This window comes from Lineus longissimus, chromosome 16 (assembly GCF_910592395.1).
Source record: "Lineus longissimus chromosome 16, tnLinLong1.2, whole genome shotgun sequence".
NCBI lineage: Eukaryota > Metazoa > Nemertea > Pilidiophora > Heteronemertea > Lineidae > Lineus > Lineus longissimus.
In genome coordinates, this window is record NC_088323.1 from 15,328,000 (window position 1) to 15,345,925 (window position 17,926).

A 17,926-nucleotide genomic window follows, 5' to 3' on the forward strand; every position below is an offset into this window, starting at 1 on the left:
GCAACCCAAAGTAGGTGCAACTGCAACCCAAAGTAGGTGAAACCCAAAGTAGGTGCAACTGCAACCCAAAGTAGGCGAAACCCAAAGTAGGTGCAACTGCAACCCAAAGTAGGTGCAACTGCAACCCAAAGTAGGTGCAACTGCAACCCAAAGTAGGTGAAACCCAAAGTAGGTGCAACTGCAACCCAAAGTAGGTGCAACCCAAAGTAGGAGCAACTAGGTGAAACCCAAAGTAGGTGCAACTGCAACCCAAAGTAGGTGCAACTGCAACCCAAAGTAGGTGCAAAGGTGGGACTGGGAAGACCCTAGATCGGCCATGAAAAAAAGATTCCATTGACTCACCTCGTGTACTCCTCATGTAACTTGCTAGGGTCAGAAACGTAGAACTTCACTCGGAAGAAGAACAGATATGGTGGGGGGACTGTAACGATAAACAAAACGTGCGTAAATAAAATGTGAAAAGGCTGGTTAGCCAACCCACGGCTGCTAGGCCTTTTCCTGTGATCATAACCTCAGTCCCCACGACAGCTAGACCTTTTCCTGTGATCATAACCTCAGTCCCCATGACAGCTAGACCTTTTCCTGTGATCATAACCTCAGTCCCCATGACAGCTAGACCTTTTCCTGTGATCATAACCTCAGTCCCCATGACAGCTAGACCTTTTCCTGTGATCATAACCTCAGTCCCCACGGCAGCTAGACCTTTTCCTGTGATCATAACCTCAGTCCCCACGACAGCTAGACCTTTTCCTGTGATCATAACCTCAGTCCCCACGACAGCTAGACCTTTTCCTGTGATCATAACCTCAGTCCCCACGACAGCTAGACCTTTTCCTGTGATCATAACCTCAGTCCCCACGGCAGCTAGACCTTTTCCTGTGATCATAACCTCAGTCCCCACGGCTGCTAGACCTTTTCCTGTGATCATAACCTCAGTCCCCACGACAGCTAGACCTTTTCCTGTGATCATAACCTCAGTCCCCACGACAGCTAGACCTTTTCCTGTGATCATAACCTCAGTCCCCACGGCAGCTAGACCTTTTCCTGTGATCATAACCTCAGTCCCCACGACAGCTAGACCTTTTCCTGTGATCATAACCTCAGTCCCCACGACAGCTAGACCTTTTCCTGTCATCATAACCTCAGTCCCCACGACAGCTAGACCTTTTCCTGTGATCATAACCTCAGTCCCCACGACAGCTAGACCTTTTCCTGTGATCATAACCTCAGTCCCCACGACAGCTAGACCTTTTCCTGTGATCATAACCTCAGTCCCCACGGCTGCTAGACCTTTTCCTGTGATCATAACCTCAGTCCCGACAACAGCTAGACCATTTCCTGTGATCATAACCTCAGTCCCCACGACAGCTAGGCCTTTTCCTGTGATCATAACCTCAGCCCCTTGGTTGGTTATACCTAAAACGAGACTCAATGCAGACCTCGTCCCTACCCTACAATTAGGTAATGCTAGCTACTTCACAATGAAACGTTTCCAATGCGAACTTGGGGTCCCATCCAGTTAGTCTTTACCGGGTGAGGGCCAGGAGTACGTATACTGCCAGAGACCAGTGGTAGCAAAAGGGTTAACACAGCATATTGGCGCAGCAGAAACACTGTACAGTAGAACCTCTCTAAAAGGACACCCTAGAAACTGACAAGTGCTGTCCTTAATAGAGAGGTGTCCTGATTAGAGAGGTCAAATTGAATGGAAACAACCAATTTCGGACCAAAACTAGTGTCCTTAATAGAGAGGTTGTCCTTAATAGAGAGGTGTCCGCTAACAGAGGTTCCACTGTAATTGGTTGTTACAGCTAGCCAATGTATGTTACTCCACACAGCTTTCTGTATCTGTTTCAATTTAATTGAATATTTCCACAAGGATGAGTAATATTGCTGTGAAACGAACTGAACTCAGACTTCAGGTAAACATCGGTGTGGCTCTCCCTAAAGGCTTCAGTTCCTCGGTTAAGATTAACCACAGCTGAATGGAGTTGTTAGCATTGTGGCTAGTATTCAAGTAGTATCTCAGAGTTACACAGAAAACTAAAAGGAATTCTCATCTACAATTCCCAATCTCGGCCCAGAAAAGGTCATCAATTGACGAAATAAGCGCAATTCTTAAAAGGACTCCTAGTCAAATGTGGCCCAACTACAGTGGAACCTCCCTTAGCCGACACCTCTCTATTAAGGACAACCTCTCTATTGAGGACACTAGTTTTGGTCCCAAATTGGTATTTTCTATTCAATTTGACCTCTCTAATCAGGACACCTCTCTATTAAGGACAGCTATTGCCAGTCCCGAAGGTGTCCTTAATAGAGAGGTTCTACTGTACATCATTTCTAAACGGGGATGGTAAATATTTAAATTCGGTCATGACTGAAATCTTTCTGGCATACTAGTATTATGCATTTTCTGTCACCTCAAGCCATATAGTTGCCACACTCATTGGCGGGTTATCAGAAAACAAGATGTGTCTTTAATCTCGCTATTTACAGATGACCTTTGAAGATGTTACACATCATTCTATTATGTTTACAAGTATTTTTAAAACTGTTTGATGTCATCCAGGCATTCTCTAGGTGAACCATGCATACACATCATATACAGTAGAACCTCCCTTTACAGACACCTCTCTATAAAGGACAACCTCTCTATTAAGGATGCTTGTTTTGGTCCTAAATTGGGTCTTTCCATTCAATTTGACCTCTCCAATCAGGACACTTCTCTATAAAGGACAGTGCTTATCAGTCCCATATTATTAGATACAGTAGAACCTCCTTTAGTGGACACCTCCCTATAAAGTACACCCTCTCTATAAAGGACACTAGTTTTGGTCCTAAATTGGTTGTTTCCCTTCAATTTGACCTCTCTTATCAGGACACCTCTCTATTAAGTACAGCACATGTCAGACCTGAGGGTGTCCGTAATAGTGAAGTTCTACTGTAGATATTTTGGATCAATGTTTTCCACAGCTTTTCATAGCAGAGTGGTCCACAAATGTCATGATTTTGTTAAATACAGTAGAACCTCTCTATTTAGGACACCCTTAGACCGACAAGTGATGCCTTGACATACTGCCTGATGTCATCCAGGCATTCTCTGGTGAACCAGGCGTTCACATCATATACAGTAGAACCTCCCTTAGCGGACACCTCTCTATTATGGACAACCTCTCTATTAAGGACACTAGGTTTGGTCCCAAATTGGGTGTTTCCATTCAATTTGACCTCTCTAATCTGGACACCTCTCTAGTAAGGACAGTGCCTGTCAGTCCCGAGGGTGTCCTTAATAGAGAGGTTCTACTGTAGATAATATTTAACACCAGCACACTACAGCATTCTCCATGGCTTGTCATAGCAGAGACAGAGTGGTGACTCCTCCAATGTCATGATTTTGTAAAATCTGTCCACTCATGCAGTGTTCTCCACAGCATGTTATTTCAAACGGACTACTATTTTGATGCATTTGCACTTAAGAGGACAAAACAGTACGAATTTAAAGTGATACTATGATGTGATTTACAACTTTGCGGAAATACATCCCTTTTTAATTGTTGATCACAAATGTAAAGCTCAAATTTTCCATTTTTGATTAGATTTATTATAAAATCGCTGAATGTAAACCAACGCGACTGCGAAAATGTTCATGTTGTGACGTCATCAACGAAAACGGCATCGAAGCGAGCCGTCCGGGCGGGATTAAACCATCAATTTCTAGAAAATGTGGATTTCGATTCGAAAACTTTACCGATTTATGAGAAAGTGACGTAGTCATTTGTCAAAAACAGCTAAAACATTATGGTGAAATTTGACACGAGCTACCCTTTAATATGAAATCACGGTCAATTTCAAATTCACTCTGAACACAAAATAAAGCATTGATACATAATTTTGAATCATCGATCCAGTCAACAGACTAAGGACACGAGTTACCCTTTAACACTTATAAGAGGAAAACGAGCTTGTTGTTTTTGCGACACCCTGTACAGACATCTGCTCTGAACAAGAAACGCACTCATCGTGTTCATTTATTTGAATGTAATCAAAAATGCATATGATTTGCTCTCTTCAATTGGCATTAAGTCCACTCGATCTCACGTCAATGGTACTTCTGTGGGTTAGATTCATATGAAATGCAGACGGAATGAGTAATCTAAATATAGCTAAATGACATTCTGAAAATTTTACTTGCGAACTCTGGAATTGGCAGACGTTTTGCAAACCATGTTGAATTAATTTACCGCTTGAGAAATGAAGTTTGAGCGCTGGGAACTTGTGTGGGTACCGGCGGGAGCTTACGGAGTCTTAGCAGTAGTAGAGCTAATTAATAAAATAACTAATCAATAACGGGTGATATTGCCCACCGAAGACTCCTGTAATACTCACGTCGGGGCCCGTGTGAGTCTCTGACTCATTATCTTGAAAGTATTTTGTGAACTACACTGTATTGTCTCATAGGCCTATGAAAGGCCGGCTATGTAAATTTAGGCGAAAATAAACAATAATATATAGCTCGGCTGATGTTTGTTACACAAATGTACGTGGATGGATGCAACTCACTCTGGTTTGACCTTGATCTTTCAATCGAGGTCAGACGCCAGTCAGGGTGGGTTCATTTGAAAGTATGTACCGCGCATCGAAGGGACACTATAGGCAGGAGCCAGGCAGGCAAGATAAAGTTATACAAAGTCACCAATAGGGGTCTCTCATATCACACAATACATGGAAACTATTTAGGCCTGCTGGAAAAATATGTTAACCACTGAATCAAACATAACCAAGTCCCACAGAACTGAGCAAAAAATTGCATCCAAGGACCACAACTTTTACCCTGTAGCTCTTGCCTATGCATTATCAGGCCTTTCGATTACATCATTTTCACAGCGCTATACGGTGTAGGAAATTTGGCATGTCCCCAAATTAGACCCTGAAAAAATGTCCCCAAAATAGAAAAAAAAAAAAAAAAAATTATTATTATTATTATTTTTTTTTTAAGGGGTACTTTGACCCCCTGAAGCGTTTTTTGACACCTTAAATGACCAAATCTCATCCTAAATGGCCTGATTTGATACTTTTCATCCTAAATTATGAGTTTTCAGGTGCATGTGACAATGTCAGTCGATAAGGACGTCGATGTTCAGGCAAATTGGCACAACGAAATGTCCCCAAATTAAGCTAAAAAGCAAAAAAAACATGTCCCCAAAATAGGCTAAAAAAATACAGGGTGTAGAGGTCTCCATGTAATTGAAAGGCCTGATTATCTGATAACGGGATTGATTCACGCCCGCATATCCAAGTCACGGGCGATTCTAAAAATATTCCATCAGAAGACGATACTGGTCATTTGAAGTCATTTCTGATCTCCACTTGAAAGGAGAGCACTTTGACTGATGCGGCGTCTGCTTTGAAGACGATAGGTCAGCTGCCCACCCGTGCCTGAAGGCTATAAAGCAGCTGACTCTTGGTGAAATGAAACCTCAGGCTCACTTCACTAGACACTTTTTACTAGCCATGCCTTCCATGACACTTTTAGTGCCAAAACGTACATTTACGTCCGACAACTTAACACGTTGTGCCATCGAACGTATATCTACGACACAGATAAATTTTCCCGCTATTCAACCCCAAAATTGCTAAGATGGAGAGGTACGCTTCTCGGTCTATCAACTCATTTAGCAAGTTCTGGTTTTGAGAGCTAATGTTTCCCAAGGACTTTTGGGTAAAATCCCCCTCCCCATGTGATCTTGCCAAATCCGGACCAGCAGTAGCGCAGAGAAAGAGAGTCAACCTCATGATCAAGAGGTCGTGGGTTCAACTCCCAGCCAAGTCACTGCTTGGTTCCCCTACTGTAAGTTCAAGTGAGCACCTTCTGGCTGCTCCTTGAAACCCCTGATGGATTTCAGTGGAGACCGATGTAGTAATATGATAACCCAAACGCTTTTTTAACAGGGAAACATGGAAAACACTACATAAGACCTCAATATTATTATTATTATTACTATCATTATTATTATTTAAAATAAACCCTAGCACTGAAAGTGTTAACTGAGTTCTGCAAACTGAAAGCTCTTATCATTATACATAGTTCTTAGCTGCATTACATATATTCATCAATATCACTTCACCTTCCCACAATAGAAGATCAGCACAACGCCAGGAAAAAGGGCACATCAGTAAAGTACAGTAGAACTTCTCTATTAAGGACACCCTCGGGACTGACAGGCACTGTCCTTACTAGAGAGGTGTCCAGATTAGAGAGGTCAAATTGAATGGAAACATCCAATTTGGGACCAAACCTAGTGTCCTTAATAGAGAGGTTGTCCATAATAGAGAGGTGTCCGCTAAGGGAGGTTCTACTGTACAATGTATTGTAAGAAGAGTAAAGGTCAACATGCTAGTCAATGTCAGTGTCCTCGTATCATCTCAATGGCTGTCAGCGCAAGAAGTTAAGGTGAAAGTTTCCTGGCCTTTTCAGACCTTTTGTAACATCCAGTATGTTTCAACCACAAGATGGGGTGATGCAGATCTACTGTCTTTGTGCGTACAGTGGAACCTCTCTTAGCGGACACCTCTCTATTAAGGACAACCTCTCTATTAAGGACACTAGTTTCAGTCCCGAATAGGTTGCTTCCATTCAACTTGACCTCTCTAATCAGGACACCTCTCTTTTAAGGACAGCATTTGTCAGTCCCGAGGGTGTCCTTTATAGAGAGGTTCTACTGTATATCCATCTTTCACCGCCGATAAACTCCTCCTGATCGGCCGTCAGAACGGCTGTTTTTACATTATTGGTAGTCTCCATGCATTCTCTTCCTTTCCCACACATCCATGTCGCGACAACACTAACATTACACTCGTGGTTTTTGCAAGAGACACGCACTGAAAGCCATCATAATGGAAGACAAGGTGTTCAATTTGTAACGGTTCCAGGGATGCTAAACTGACACAAATGCACAGTGCATGTATAGAAGAGGGGTAACCTGATCCTGAGGTTGGCACTATCAATTCAGGCCGTCATTCAATTACTTTGTGTCGAGTAATTTCATTGGCCACCCGTTTATGAGCATGTGTCTGACGGATTTCCTAACCTATTTGGTCGGCGGTGAAAGGAGGAGATTTTAGCGTTGACATTCACTGCCGGTCAGTCGGCATGGCTTGGGTATAAACAAGTGGGCTTTCGATTTTTTTAAAAGTTAAAGGAAATGCTGCAAATGTGTCCCAAAATTGTAATTATACATGTAGAATGTTATGTTGCATGAATGTTTGTAGAACATCTTTTTGGAAATATGCGAAGGCAGCCACCCACAGAAAGACTGCAGCATATAACACCTCAAGTGTCAGAATAGGGTGACATTTGTCAAACCAACACAGATTCAAATGTATTCTTGCAAGATGCTGTTCACATAAATAGATCACCGATGACATTTTTACCATTGGTTCCAAGTCAACTTTACCCAGGTAATCGACAAAGCTTCCTGTACAAAGGTACACAGTTCGTCAAAAGATTTGATTCAACGTCGACACTGAGCTGAACAAATCCTCAGATTACTGTGTAGGATGATTAAGGGGATGGCTTGGTGTCTTAATCTCCAGATTGTAAGAATAGTGTCATTTGCTAACGTTCGTTTGATTCAACCCTCTCTATCCATGAATACCAGGACTGACCGAGTATTGGACCCAGGACCCCAGCCTCGGGGGTTGCAGGCTATGATGGTTCAATCCTGCAACCCAAACAGCCCAGCCCAGTTTTTGCTCAACATACAGTAGAACCCCTCTATAAAGGACACCATCGGCACTGACAAATGATGTCCTAAATAGAGAGGTGTCCTGATTACAGAGGTTAAATTGAATGGAAACAACTAATTTGGAACCAGAACAAGGGTCCTTAATAGAGGTGTCCTTAATAGAGTGGTGTCCGTAATAGGGAGGTGTCCGTAATAGGGAGGTGTCCACTAAGGTAGGTTCTACTGTACATTCACACCAGCACTTGACAACACCCCCACCATAAAATAGCTTACCTCTGATTTGCTTTTTGAGTACTTTTAACGGATCTAGCCATCTCTGAAAGTAGAAGAGAGAGAAAATAAGACCATGGCTGATATTTATAAAAGACTAGTAAATGATTTTACTTTAAACTTCATGTACATTTACACCAGCCGTCTGTGTAGAAAACTGTAGTAAAAGCATTTACTAGTCTTTATAAATGACCAGTAAATGCTTTTCCTTTAAACTTCATGTACATTTACACTAGCCATCTCTGTAGAAAACTGTAGTAAAAGCATTTACTAGTCTTCATAAAAGACCAGTAAATGCTTTTACTTTAAACTTCATGTACATTTACACTAGTCGTCTCTGTAGAAAACTGTAGTAAAAGCATTTACTCGTCTTTATAAAGGCCAGTAAATGCTTTTACCTTAATCTTCATGTACATTTACACTAGCCATCTCTGTAGGAAACTGTAGTAAAAGCATTTACTAGTCTTTATAAATATTAGCCCATGTGATGCATCTACGTAGTCAATTGGTGACTCTACAACTAGAAGACAAAATGGTCAAACCAAATACAGTACATGTATTCCAACGCTGGATTTTTGTTGGGTGCCTCTGACACTAGTGATACTGATACTTCTTCATCATCATCATCATCATCACAAGATCATGTGATGCACTTATGATGTCAATATGGTGACCCTAGAACTAAAAGGCAAAGTGACCAGACGATATTGCAATGTCGGCATTTACAAAGTGCGTAGCAGTCAGACTTTTTGGTGGTAACATGTAGAGAAGGGAGATTAGATAAGATCAGGTGATGTAATTATGATGTCAATATGGTGACCCTAGAACTAAAAGCGGGTACTCCCTAGTCCTACGACCATACCACTGGTTATCAACCAGGTACCCCAAGTCCTACGACCATACCACTGGTTAACAGCCAGGTACCCCAAGTCCTACGACCATACCACTGGTTATCAGCCAGGTACCCCAAGTCCTACGACCATACCACTGGATATCAGCCAGGTACCCCAAGTCCTACGATCATACCACTGGTTATCAGCCAGGTACCCCAAGTCCTACGACCATACCACTGGTTATCAGCCAGGTACCCCAAGTCCTACGACCACACCACTGGTTATCAGCCAGGTACCCCAAGTCCTACGACCATACAACTGGTTATCAGCCAGGTACCCCAAGTCCTACGACCATACCACTGGTTAACAGCGAGGTACCCCAAGTCCTACGACCATACCACTGGTTATCAGCCAGGTACCCCAAGTCCTACGACCATACCACTGGTTAGCAGCCAGGTACCCCAAGTCCTACGACCATACCACTGGTTATCAGCCAGGTACCCCAAGTCCTACGACCATACCACTGGTTAGCAGCCAGGTACCCCAAGTCCTACGACCATACCACTGGTTATCAGCCAGGAACCCCAAGTCCTACGACCATACCACTGGTTAGCAGCCAGGTACCCCAAGTCCTACGACCATACCACTGGTTATCAGCCAGGTACCCCAAGTCCTACGACCATACCACTGGTTATCAGCCAGGTACCCCAAGTCCTACGACCATACCACTGGTTATCAGCCAGGTACCCCAAGTCCTATGACCATACCACTGGTTAGCAGCCAGGTACCCCAAGTCCTACGACCATACCACTGGTTAGCAGCCAGGTACCCCAAGTCCTACGACCATACCACTGGTTAGCAGCCAGGTACCCCAAGTCCTACAACCATACAACTACGTAATTCCTCTTGTCTGTCTTCAAGAAGGCAACAGAGTAATTATCCACATGCCATGGGCAGAATATATCGATTAGGCGAACCTCGAGAATTAGTGGTGTTCACTCGCTGTGAAAGATGGGTTCACTCGACGAGAAAATCACACTCATCGACTGGTGATGAACGTGTGGAGAGGTAGCGTGCACCATTAATCAGGGTGGGTTGGTGATTCAGCCGAGGAGATCCTGTGAAGGCAAGTGCTGCAGAGCTGGGTATAGCCGTATGATGAGAACCAGTTTCTTACTAGTCGGCATTCACTCTCTTGAATGAAGGAATCATTCCCCAAAGAGTATGAGAACGTGAGGACTTGTAAGCATTAAGTGTGCCGCTATGGTTCGGAGCCGATTTGGTGGGATAAAGCCACTACCGAAGAATTTTCAGCATGATTTCTGTGGACAGCCTGTTATATTTCAGGTGTGAAAGAATTGAAACCAAAACCGCAGCGCTGGGTCTCTGTTCTAAAATCGAGACAAACAGGTGGCGCTCAACTTTCACCCCAAACCTTTGGCAAAAGTTCATCAGGTCTCAATCTAAGTACCAAGACCAGCCAGTGCAGGGCTAGTTTCTTTATACTTGAGATAAATCCTACCAGTATCACTTTATAGAAAAGACATAGGGGATCGTTTCAGAAGGGGAGGAGCCTCATCCCAAGCAATGGTAGACAGAAAGCCTTTACACCAAAGTTATTGAAGCAACAAGATCAAAAGACTGTTAGAAAGCTTGTCTTCTTCTTCTCAAATTCCTAGTCCATGAGGTGTTCTAGGTCTAGGAGGCATCCTAGGTCTAAGAGACATCCTTGGTCTAAGAGACATCCTAGATCTAAGAGACATCCTAGGTCTAAGAGATGTCCTAGGTCTAGGAGGCATCCTAGATCTAAGAGACATCCTAGGTGCACATGGTATAGGAGGTATCCTAGGTCTAAGAGACATCCTAGGTGTACATGGTATAGGAGGTATCCTAGGTCTAAGAGATGTCCTAGATCTAAGAGACATCCTAGGTCTAAGAGATGTCCTAGGTCTAGGAGGCATCCTCGATCTGTGAGATATCCTAGGTGTAGGAGGCATCCTCGATCTGTGAGATATCCTAGGTGTAGGAGGCATCCTAGTCTAGGAGAAGTTTAGGATACTTCCTACATCTAGGTCTAGGAGACGTTTTGGATACATCCTAGGTCTGGGAGACATCTTAGGTGTAGGAGGCATCCTAGGCCTAGGAGGTATCCTACGTCTGGGAGGTATCCTAGGCCTAGGAGGTATCCTACGTCTGGGAAGCATACTTGATCTTGGAGGCATCCTAAGTTTAGAAGGCTTCTAGGTCTAGGAGCTACCCTAGGTCTAGGAGCTACCCTAGGTCTAGGAGCTACCCTAGGTCTAGGAGTTACCCTAGGTCTAGGAGCTACCCTAGGTCTAGGAGGCAAATGTGTAAGTTCTTACCATGAATTCTGAATCAAACTGCTCGTTTGGCAAAAGCTGTCAACGAATCAGAACAAAATGTGTCAAATGATGAGGAACATGCCAAGCCATTTGTCATAACATCACACAATGGCTCCTAGAGGACTTGTATGAGGCAGTCAAATGGAAAAGAAACGTGAAAATGTTTGACTTCTGTTACCATGACAAGTAGGTGAAATGAAAAACTAGGGTGAAATGGGATGCACCCTCACGAGAAACCCCTATTACTCTCGCTACAACAATTAGCCTCAAAATCTAGAAAACCCCCCTAGTTTTTCTTAAAGTTGGTGAAATTGCGAAAAATTTTATTCTGTCATAGGTCTAGGCATATTGCCCTGAGCTACAATCATGCAATGTTTCTGCCATCTTGCCCAAAACAGACTCAGCTAAATGGACACTGATGACAATGGATGGAAAGCCCCCAACAGCTGAGCTAAAAACCAAATCTAATATATCAACTGCAGCTTCAGTAGACACAACCATAACAAATCAACTCTTCGAAAGGTCACTGAATCATTTACTACGCGACCCATGTCCTGGTCGGATCATCTGATCAAGACTTCAGACCATTAGACCAGAAACACAAGAGTCATCAACACCCCCTCAAAACGCTTCAAAATACTAAGTTGGGATTTATACCAAATGACATTTGAAATGGTGGAGATTTCCTGCATTCCAAAAATATCAATTTCTAATGAGTGTTTTTTATTCAAATGGATTGGCATTAATTAGTCGATAAAAAATAACATTATTGGTAGTGGTACCGAGGCTTTCTGCATTTAGTTTGAGCTCTTTTTCGAAAGTGGGTCTTGCCACAGTGAAGCACTGACAGGTGTGTTTAGGGGAAAATGTTTCACATCAAGGTATTGAGGATTGTTTTTGGACAAACTTCAGCACATGCCAAAAATTTATTGGTTATTATTTGAGGCCAGGCTCCAGAATAGAGTTAAGAGAGTTTGGGGTTTAAAGTCTGATATCAACTCGGTGATAGGTTGTCATCAGAGTTAACACTTTCAGTCCAATCTGTCCTAAACCTTTCACCTCAGATGATCTCAGGTGAGCTGAGCTACAAACTGAGTATTTCTGACTACCTATAGGCCTACTCCTGGGCAGAGGCAAGCTAGACAAAGTGACCTGCCTACTGTGTCAGGCTGACATGACAATGGGGATCGAACTGGGACCAGGAACCAGCAATAGCCCAGCAACTACCACACATTGTTTCAGCACATCTCAGATATAGGCCTACTCCTGGGCAGAGACAAGCTAGACAAAGTGACCTGCCTGCTGTGTCAGGCTGACATGACAATGGGGATCGAACTGGGACCAGGAACCAGCAATAGCCCAGCAACTAGCACACATTGTTTCAGCACATCTCAGATATAGGCCTACTCCTGGGCAGAGGCAAGCTAGACAAAGTGACCTGCCCACTGTGTCAAGCTGACATGACAATGGGGATCGAACCAGGACCAGGAACCAGCAATAGCCTAACAACTACCACACATTGTTTCAGCACATCTCAGATATAGGCCTACTCCTGGGCAGAGGCAAGCAGACAAAGTGACCTACCTACTGTGTCATGCTGACTTGACAATGGGGATCACACCAGGACCAGGAACCAGCAATAGCCCAGCAACGACCACACATTGTTTCAGCACATCTCAGATATAGGCCTACTCCTGGGCAGAGGCAAGCTAGACAAAGTGACCTGCCTACTGTGTCAAGCTGACATGACAATGGGGATCGAACCAGGACCAGGAACCAGCAATAGCCCAGCAACTACCACACATTGTTTCAGCACATCTCAGATATAGGCCTACTCCTGGGCAGAGGCAAGCTAGACAAAGTGACCTGCCTACTGTGTCAGGCTGACATGACAATGGGGATCGAACTGGGACCAGGAACCAGCAATAGCCCAGCAACTACCACACATTGTTTCAGCACATAGGCCTACTCCTGGGCAGAGACAAGCCAGACAAAGTGATCTGCCTACTGTGTCAGGCTGACATGACAATGGGGATCGAACCAGGACCAGGAACCAGCAATAGCCTAACAACTACCACACATTGTTTCAGCACATCTCAGATATAGGCCTACTCCTGGGCAGAGACAAGCTAGACAAAGTGACCTACCTACTGTGTCAGGCTGACTTGACAATGGGGATCACACCAGGACCAGGAACCAGCAATAGCCCAGCAACTAGCACACATTGTTTCAGCAAAGATCAGATCAGCTGCTCAACCAGTGCTACAATCTCCACTCTTTCTGACCAGTACCCATTTTACCCCTGGGTGGAGAGAGGTGAGTCAGGCCGGGCCGAATTCATAAAGAGCGTTTAAGGGTTAGACATGTGTAACTTCTCCCTAATTTGTTTCAGGGCTTATTCATATTCTATGAAGATTTACATGAAGGACCTAAATCTGTCTATTCAGTAGTTAAATGCTGTTTTAACTAAACACCCTTTATGAATTTGGCCCACTGTGTTTCGGGTTGAACGACCAACACTACAAAAAAGGCCCGACCCTGAAATAATCTTCCCACCGTCCTACCCTAAAATTTGTTTAGGCCTTAGACAAAGAGACCTGCCTACAGTTTCAAGCCGAAAGCGGGAATCGAACCAGAGACCCTTTGACTACCAGCCGAGAGTTCAAGGCACTACACCACTACAGTTTCTAGACCCAACCATATGCAAACACTATATTTTTTCTTACTTGCAATTGTTCCAACTGAGTACCGTTTATTTGAAAAGCGGAACATTATCTCTCCTCGTAATTAGCAAATTGAAGATAACGAGCATGATTTATCACACATTTTCCTCAATGCGATGGCCTCGGAAAAAATATGAGGCTAATAGCGCCAACAGTTATCAATGTTGCAAGATATCATATGGCCAATTGCACTTGATGAGTTACGAATCATTCTTGTTTCATGTCGAGTTCGTTTTCAAAGGCTTTGTAGGTCTCCCGTAGACCACCGGACTTCACCCCTCTTTATGCCCAATGCCTTGATGTGACAGCAGTGTGACTCAGTTACGGCATTCCAACTTTTCAACTCGACTCTCAGTTAAAGGCAGGATTGCAAGTGAGCTAATAGTCAAAAAGTCTGAAACTTTTCTTGTGAAAATCTTGTCCTTCTACCAGCATCAACTTGCACAAAATGCCTCCAAAATGCTCATTTTAAGTTCAATTTTGAAATTCTAAAGATCCACAGGGACAGTTTGAGACTGAAATACTTATTCTTTATACTCATTTGCCATGTGTTTAGTGCCAATGGTGGTTAAGATATGTTCCGAAAGTTCTTGGCATTGAGCCGCTGGGGGTCCCAGCTTGGCGGTTTTCTTGTGCCCCCTGGTTCAGTTTGGTGCCCAGCATCCCCCCTAACAAGATGCCCCTAGCTGGAAACCCCCAGGAGTTAGGACCGACTAGCCAGCGCGTCTATGGGACCATACGTAATGCCTATTTTATTTTTACACACTCAGGAGAAACGCCCTATGAAACCAGATCTGATCTCAAAGGTGACCGTTTTCCTCACGAATGCGAGCAGTGTTCTTCACAAGGTCATTCTTGGTAGCTTACCTTGGAAGAGCCACCGTATCTTGCTCTAGAATTTTGTAAAGGGTTTCATAGGGCCACCCTATCTTAAATTGCTGGCCACCCTAACTTGTGTTGCGCACTGGCACAACTTCTTGATTATCAAGGGTACTAATCCCGGTGCTTGCCCCCATCCAGTTGGGCCTAAAACCATGCAGTTCCAGTCTTCTCAACAAGGCCAATTGTCAGGGTGGCCCAACCTACCTTGGAACAGCCACCCTACCTCAAATTGCTGGCCACCCTACCCTGTGTTGAACACTGGCAAAACTTCTTGAATATCAAGGGTACCACCCTACCTTGAGAAAACCCTGTGGAGAACTGTGGCGAAAGATACATACCATGCCATCGGGCCCCGGAGATGTGTCAAGATACTGACACCCGAAGTAATCCTTTTCTATCAGCTCCAAGTGTTCGAAAACTTTGTCCAAGAGATGCTGAGCTTTGGCACGTTTCTGAAAGAGACAAGCGAAAAAGATGAATCACATCTAATAATAATGATAATAATATTTTAAATAAAAAAAATAATAATATTGATTTTTATAGCCCTTTTCACTGTGCTACCAACTGTTTCAAAGCGCTTTACAATCCCAAACATTATTACTAGCCTATCAAGAAACGTTTCTGGAGAACCAAGGGCAGTCACAATCCAGCACCACAAGACATTTCAGGTTGAGGGTTAAAAAAGAGTTATAAAGTGAACCCGGGACCTCCCGATCACAAGGCCGTCGCCAAACTGTCGTGCAACTGCCCTCCCCGCGGCCTTCTTCTAATTCTTCTTCATCTTGTAATGATACACGCCCAGCCCCAGTGTCTTCCCTGCCTGTTTCGAACACGCAAGGCTGACACGTCTATACATCGCCGCCAAGAAGAAAAAAGTTTTTTGAAATGTTTTTTTAGGAGGTAAAAGGGATAATTCTCCACCAACTCTCGCCCTGGGCTGGAAAGGTAAACCCTGGATGAGTTATCTAGTTATCTCGAAGCAGTTGCAAATAGATTATTAAAATCGTACATGACCAACTTCATTCTCATATTTAAGAACAACATCTAATCACATTACGATGTCTTGTCACTTTGTGTTCCACCTTTGATCTTTGGTCATTTTGATACAAAGGGTTTGTGTAGAGATGGACAATCATGGATTGTGTGTGTCATTTGTATAGAGTAGTACCTCTCTATTAAGAACACCCTCAGGACTAACAAATGTGACCCGTCACAGCAAAACCAGGCGCATGTCGCACAGAAGATGAGCCTAAATGACACCAGGAGATAATGGAAGAAATAGGTGTGCTCGTATTTCAAAAAATGGCCAGGGCCATTGTGCTCACCTCATGTGGAGGAAAGATGGATAAAGAGCATGGTATTGTGTCATGTAGTGTTAGGTTTGATGTAGGTCCAAGCAATTACAATTTCCCCAAAATGGCCAATTTACAGTACATTCGACCTCTGTGACCTTGAAAAGTAGGTCAAATCAAAGAAGACCCTGGTGACACATTGAATGGTTGTTAGAATTAGATGTACCTATGATATAAAATTGGTGCCAATCGGGCAAGTCATTACTAGGAATAATGGAATTTTGAAGAATTTAGGATTTGGCCCCCTCCCTGGAGGCCAAACGGCAAATCAGATCGCACCAAACTTCGGTACCTGAGATCACCTGACCAAGGGGTACATGTGTACTTAATTTGTGATCAATAGTCATTGCAGTTAAGAAACGTGCCATAGTTACGGCCTGACGGCGAATTTATGCCATTTGACCTCTGTGACCTTGACAAGAAGGTCAAATTAAAAACCTGTGTGACATATACTGTATGGTGGTTAGGTGTACCCATGATATCAAATTGGTGGCAATCGGGCAAGAAGTTAAGGAAGAATCACATTTTTAAGGTTTTTGGATTTTGCCCCCTGGTGGTCAAGTGGTGAATCATATTGGACCAAACTTCGGTCCCTGAGATCACCTGACTAAGGGGTAAATGTGTACAAAATTTGGTATCAATAGTCATTGCAGTTTAGAAACGTGCCATCGTTACATCCTAACGGCCAATTTACACCATTTGACCTCTGTGACCTTGAAAAGGAGGTCAAATCAAAAACCCGGAGGATATATGATGCACCTTTGCTAGAAGTACCTACCATATTTTTTTCAAAATTTCCCGACTACTATCAAGGGAGATATTGCATATTTTCACTTTTAACGTTTGGCCCCCTGGTGGCCAAACCATGAAACGAATCGGACCGAAACTTGGTCTCCAAGGTGTCATTACATAAGGGTACATGTGTACCAAGTTTCAACTCAATAGCTCTAACAGTTACGAAACGTGCCCTGCTAACGGACGACGGACGACGACGGACGACGACGACGACGACGACGACGACGACGGACGACGGACGCCACGGTATGGGATAAGCTCACCTCTGCTAAGAGGTGAGCTAAAAAGGCAGACAATAGAGAAATGAACAAACAGTCCGTCTCAACCTGCCAAGCTCAGAGCGACATGCGCCTCGTTTTGCTGTGACGGGTCACAAATATCGTCTTCAATGGAGAAGTGTCCTGATTAGAGAGGTCAAACTGAATGGAGTCTAACAATTTGGGACCAAAGTAGTCTTCTTTCAAATAGAGAGAGTGCCCATAGAGGGGTGCCCGCTACGGGAGGTTACCTACACACAGATATTATGATATACTGGCAGCTCTAGTGTTTTCACAGTCAGCCATGTTGGAGGCCAGAACAATTGCCGAGCCTGACTTAACGGAATAAAATGCAGTCAGGTCATTTGGACTTGCTTTCCTTTGTCTGTCCCTCCAACATGGCAGGCAATGAGGCTAGGTGAATCCAATCTAGTAATGTAGCTAGATGATACAAGGACAATGGGTGATATGAATAAAGACTAGCAAATGCTTTTATCTAAAACTTCATGTACATATACACTAGGCCTTTCTGTACAAAATTGAAGTAAAAGCATTTGCTCGTCTTTATTCATATCACCCATTGACTTTGTTTTTTGGAAACAACACTTCTTTTCAATCAGGATTTGTGCTTGCTCCCAAAGGCACCCCCTTCACTAAAATATACCGAGTATTCCAACCAGATTATGAAATGAACACGTCCTCCTAT

The 17,926-nt window shown here is 43.6% G+C and overlaps 1 protein-coding gene across 10 annotated transcripts in view; it reads right to left on the minus strand.

Moving 5' to 3' along the window:
- LOC135500338 (tyrosine-protein phosphatase non-receptor type 4-like) overlaps positions 1-17,926 on the minus strand; it is a 134,434-nt gene that overhangs the window by 94,001 nt on the left and 22,507 nt on the right. For all 10 annotated transcript variants that reach the window (XM_064791744.1, XM_064791753.1, XM_064791750.1 and 7 more), the window contains exons 3-6: positions 15,155-15,268; positions 11,212-11,247; positions 8,019-8,061; positions 343-421 (exon numbers count right to left, since the gene is read on the minus strand). In XM_064791744.1, coding sequence (XP_064647814.1) covers positions 343-421; positions 8,019-8,061; positions 11,212-11,247; positions 15,155-15,268 — 272 coding nt within the window. The remainder of the gene's footprint in view (positions 1-342; positions 422-8,018; positions 8,062-11,211; positions 11,248-15,154; positions 15,269-17,926) is intronic.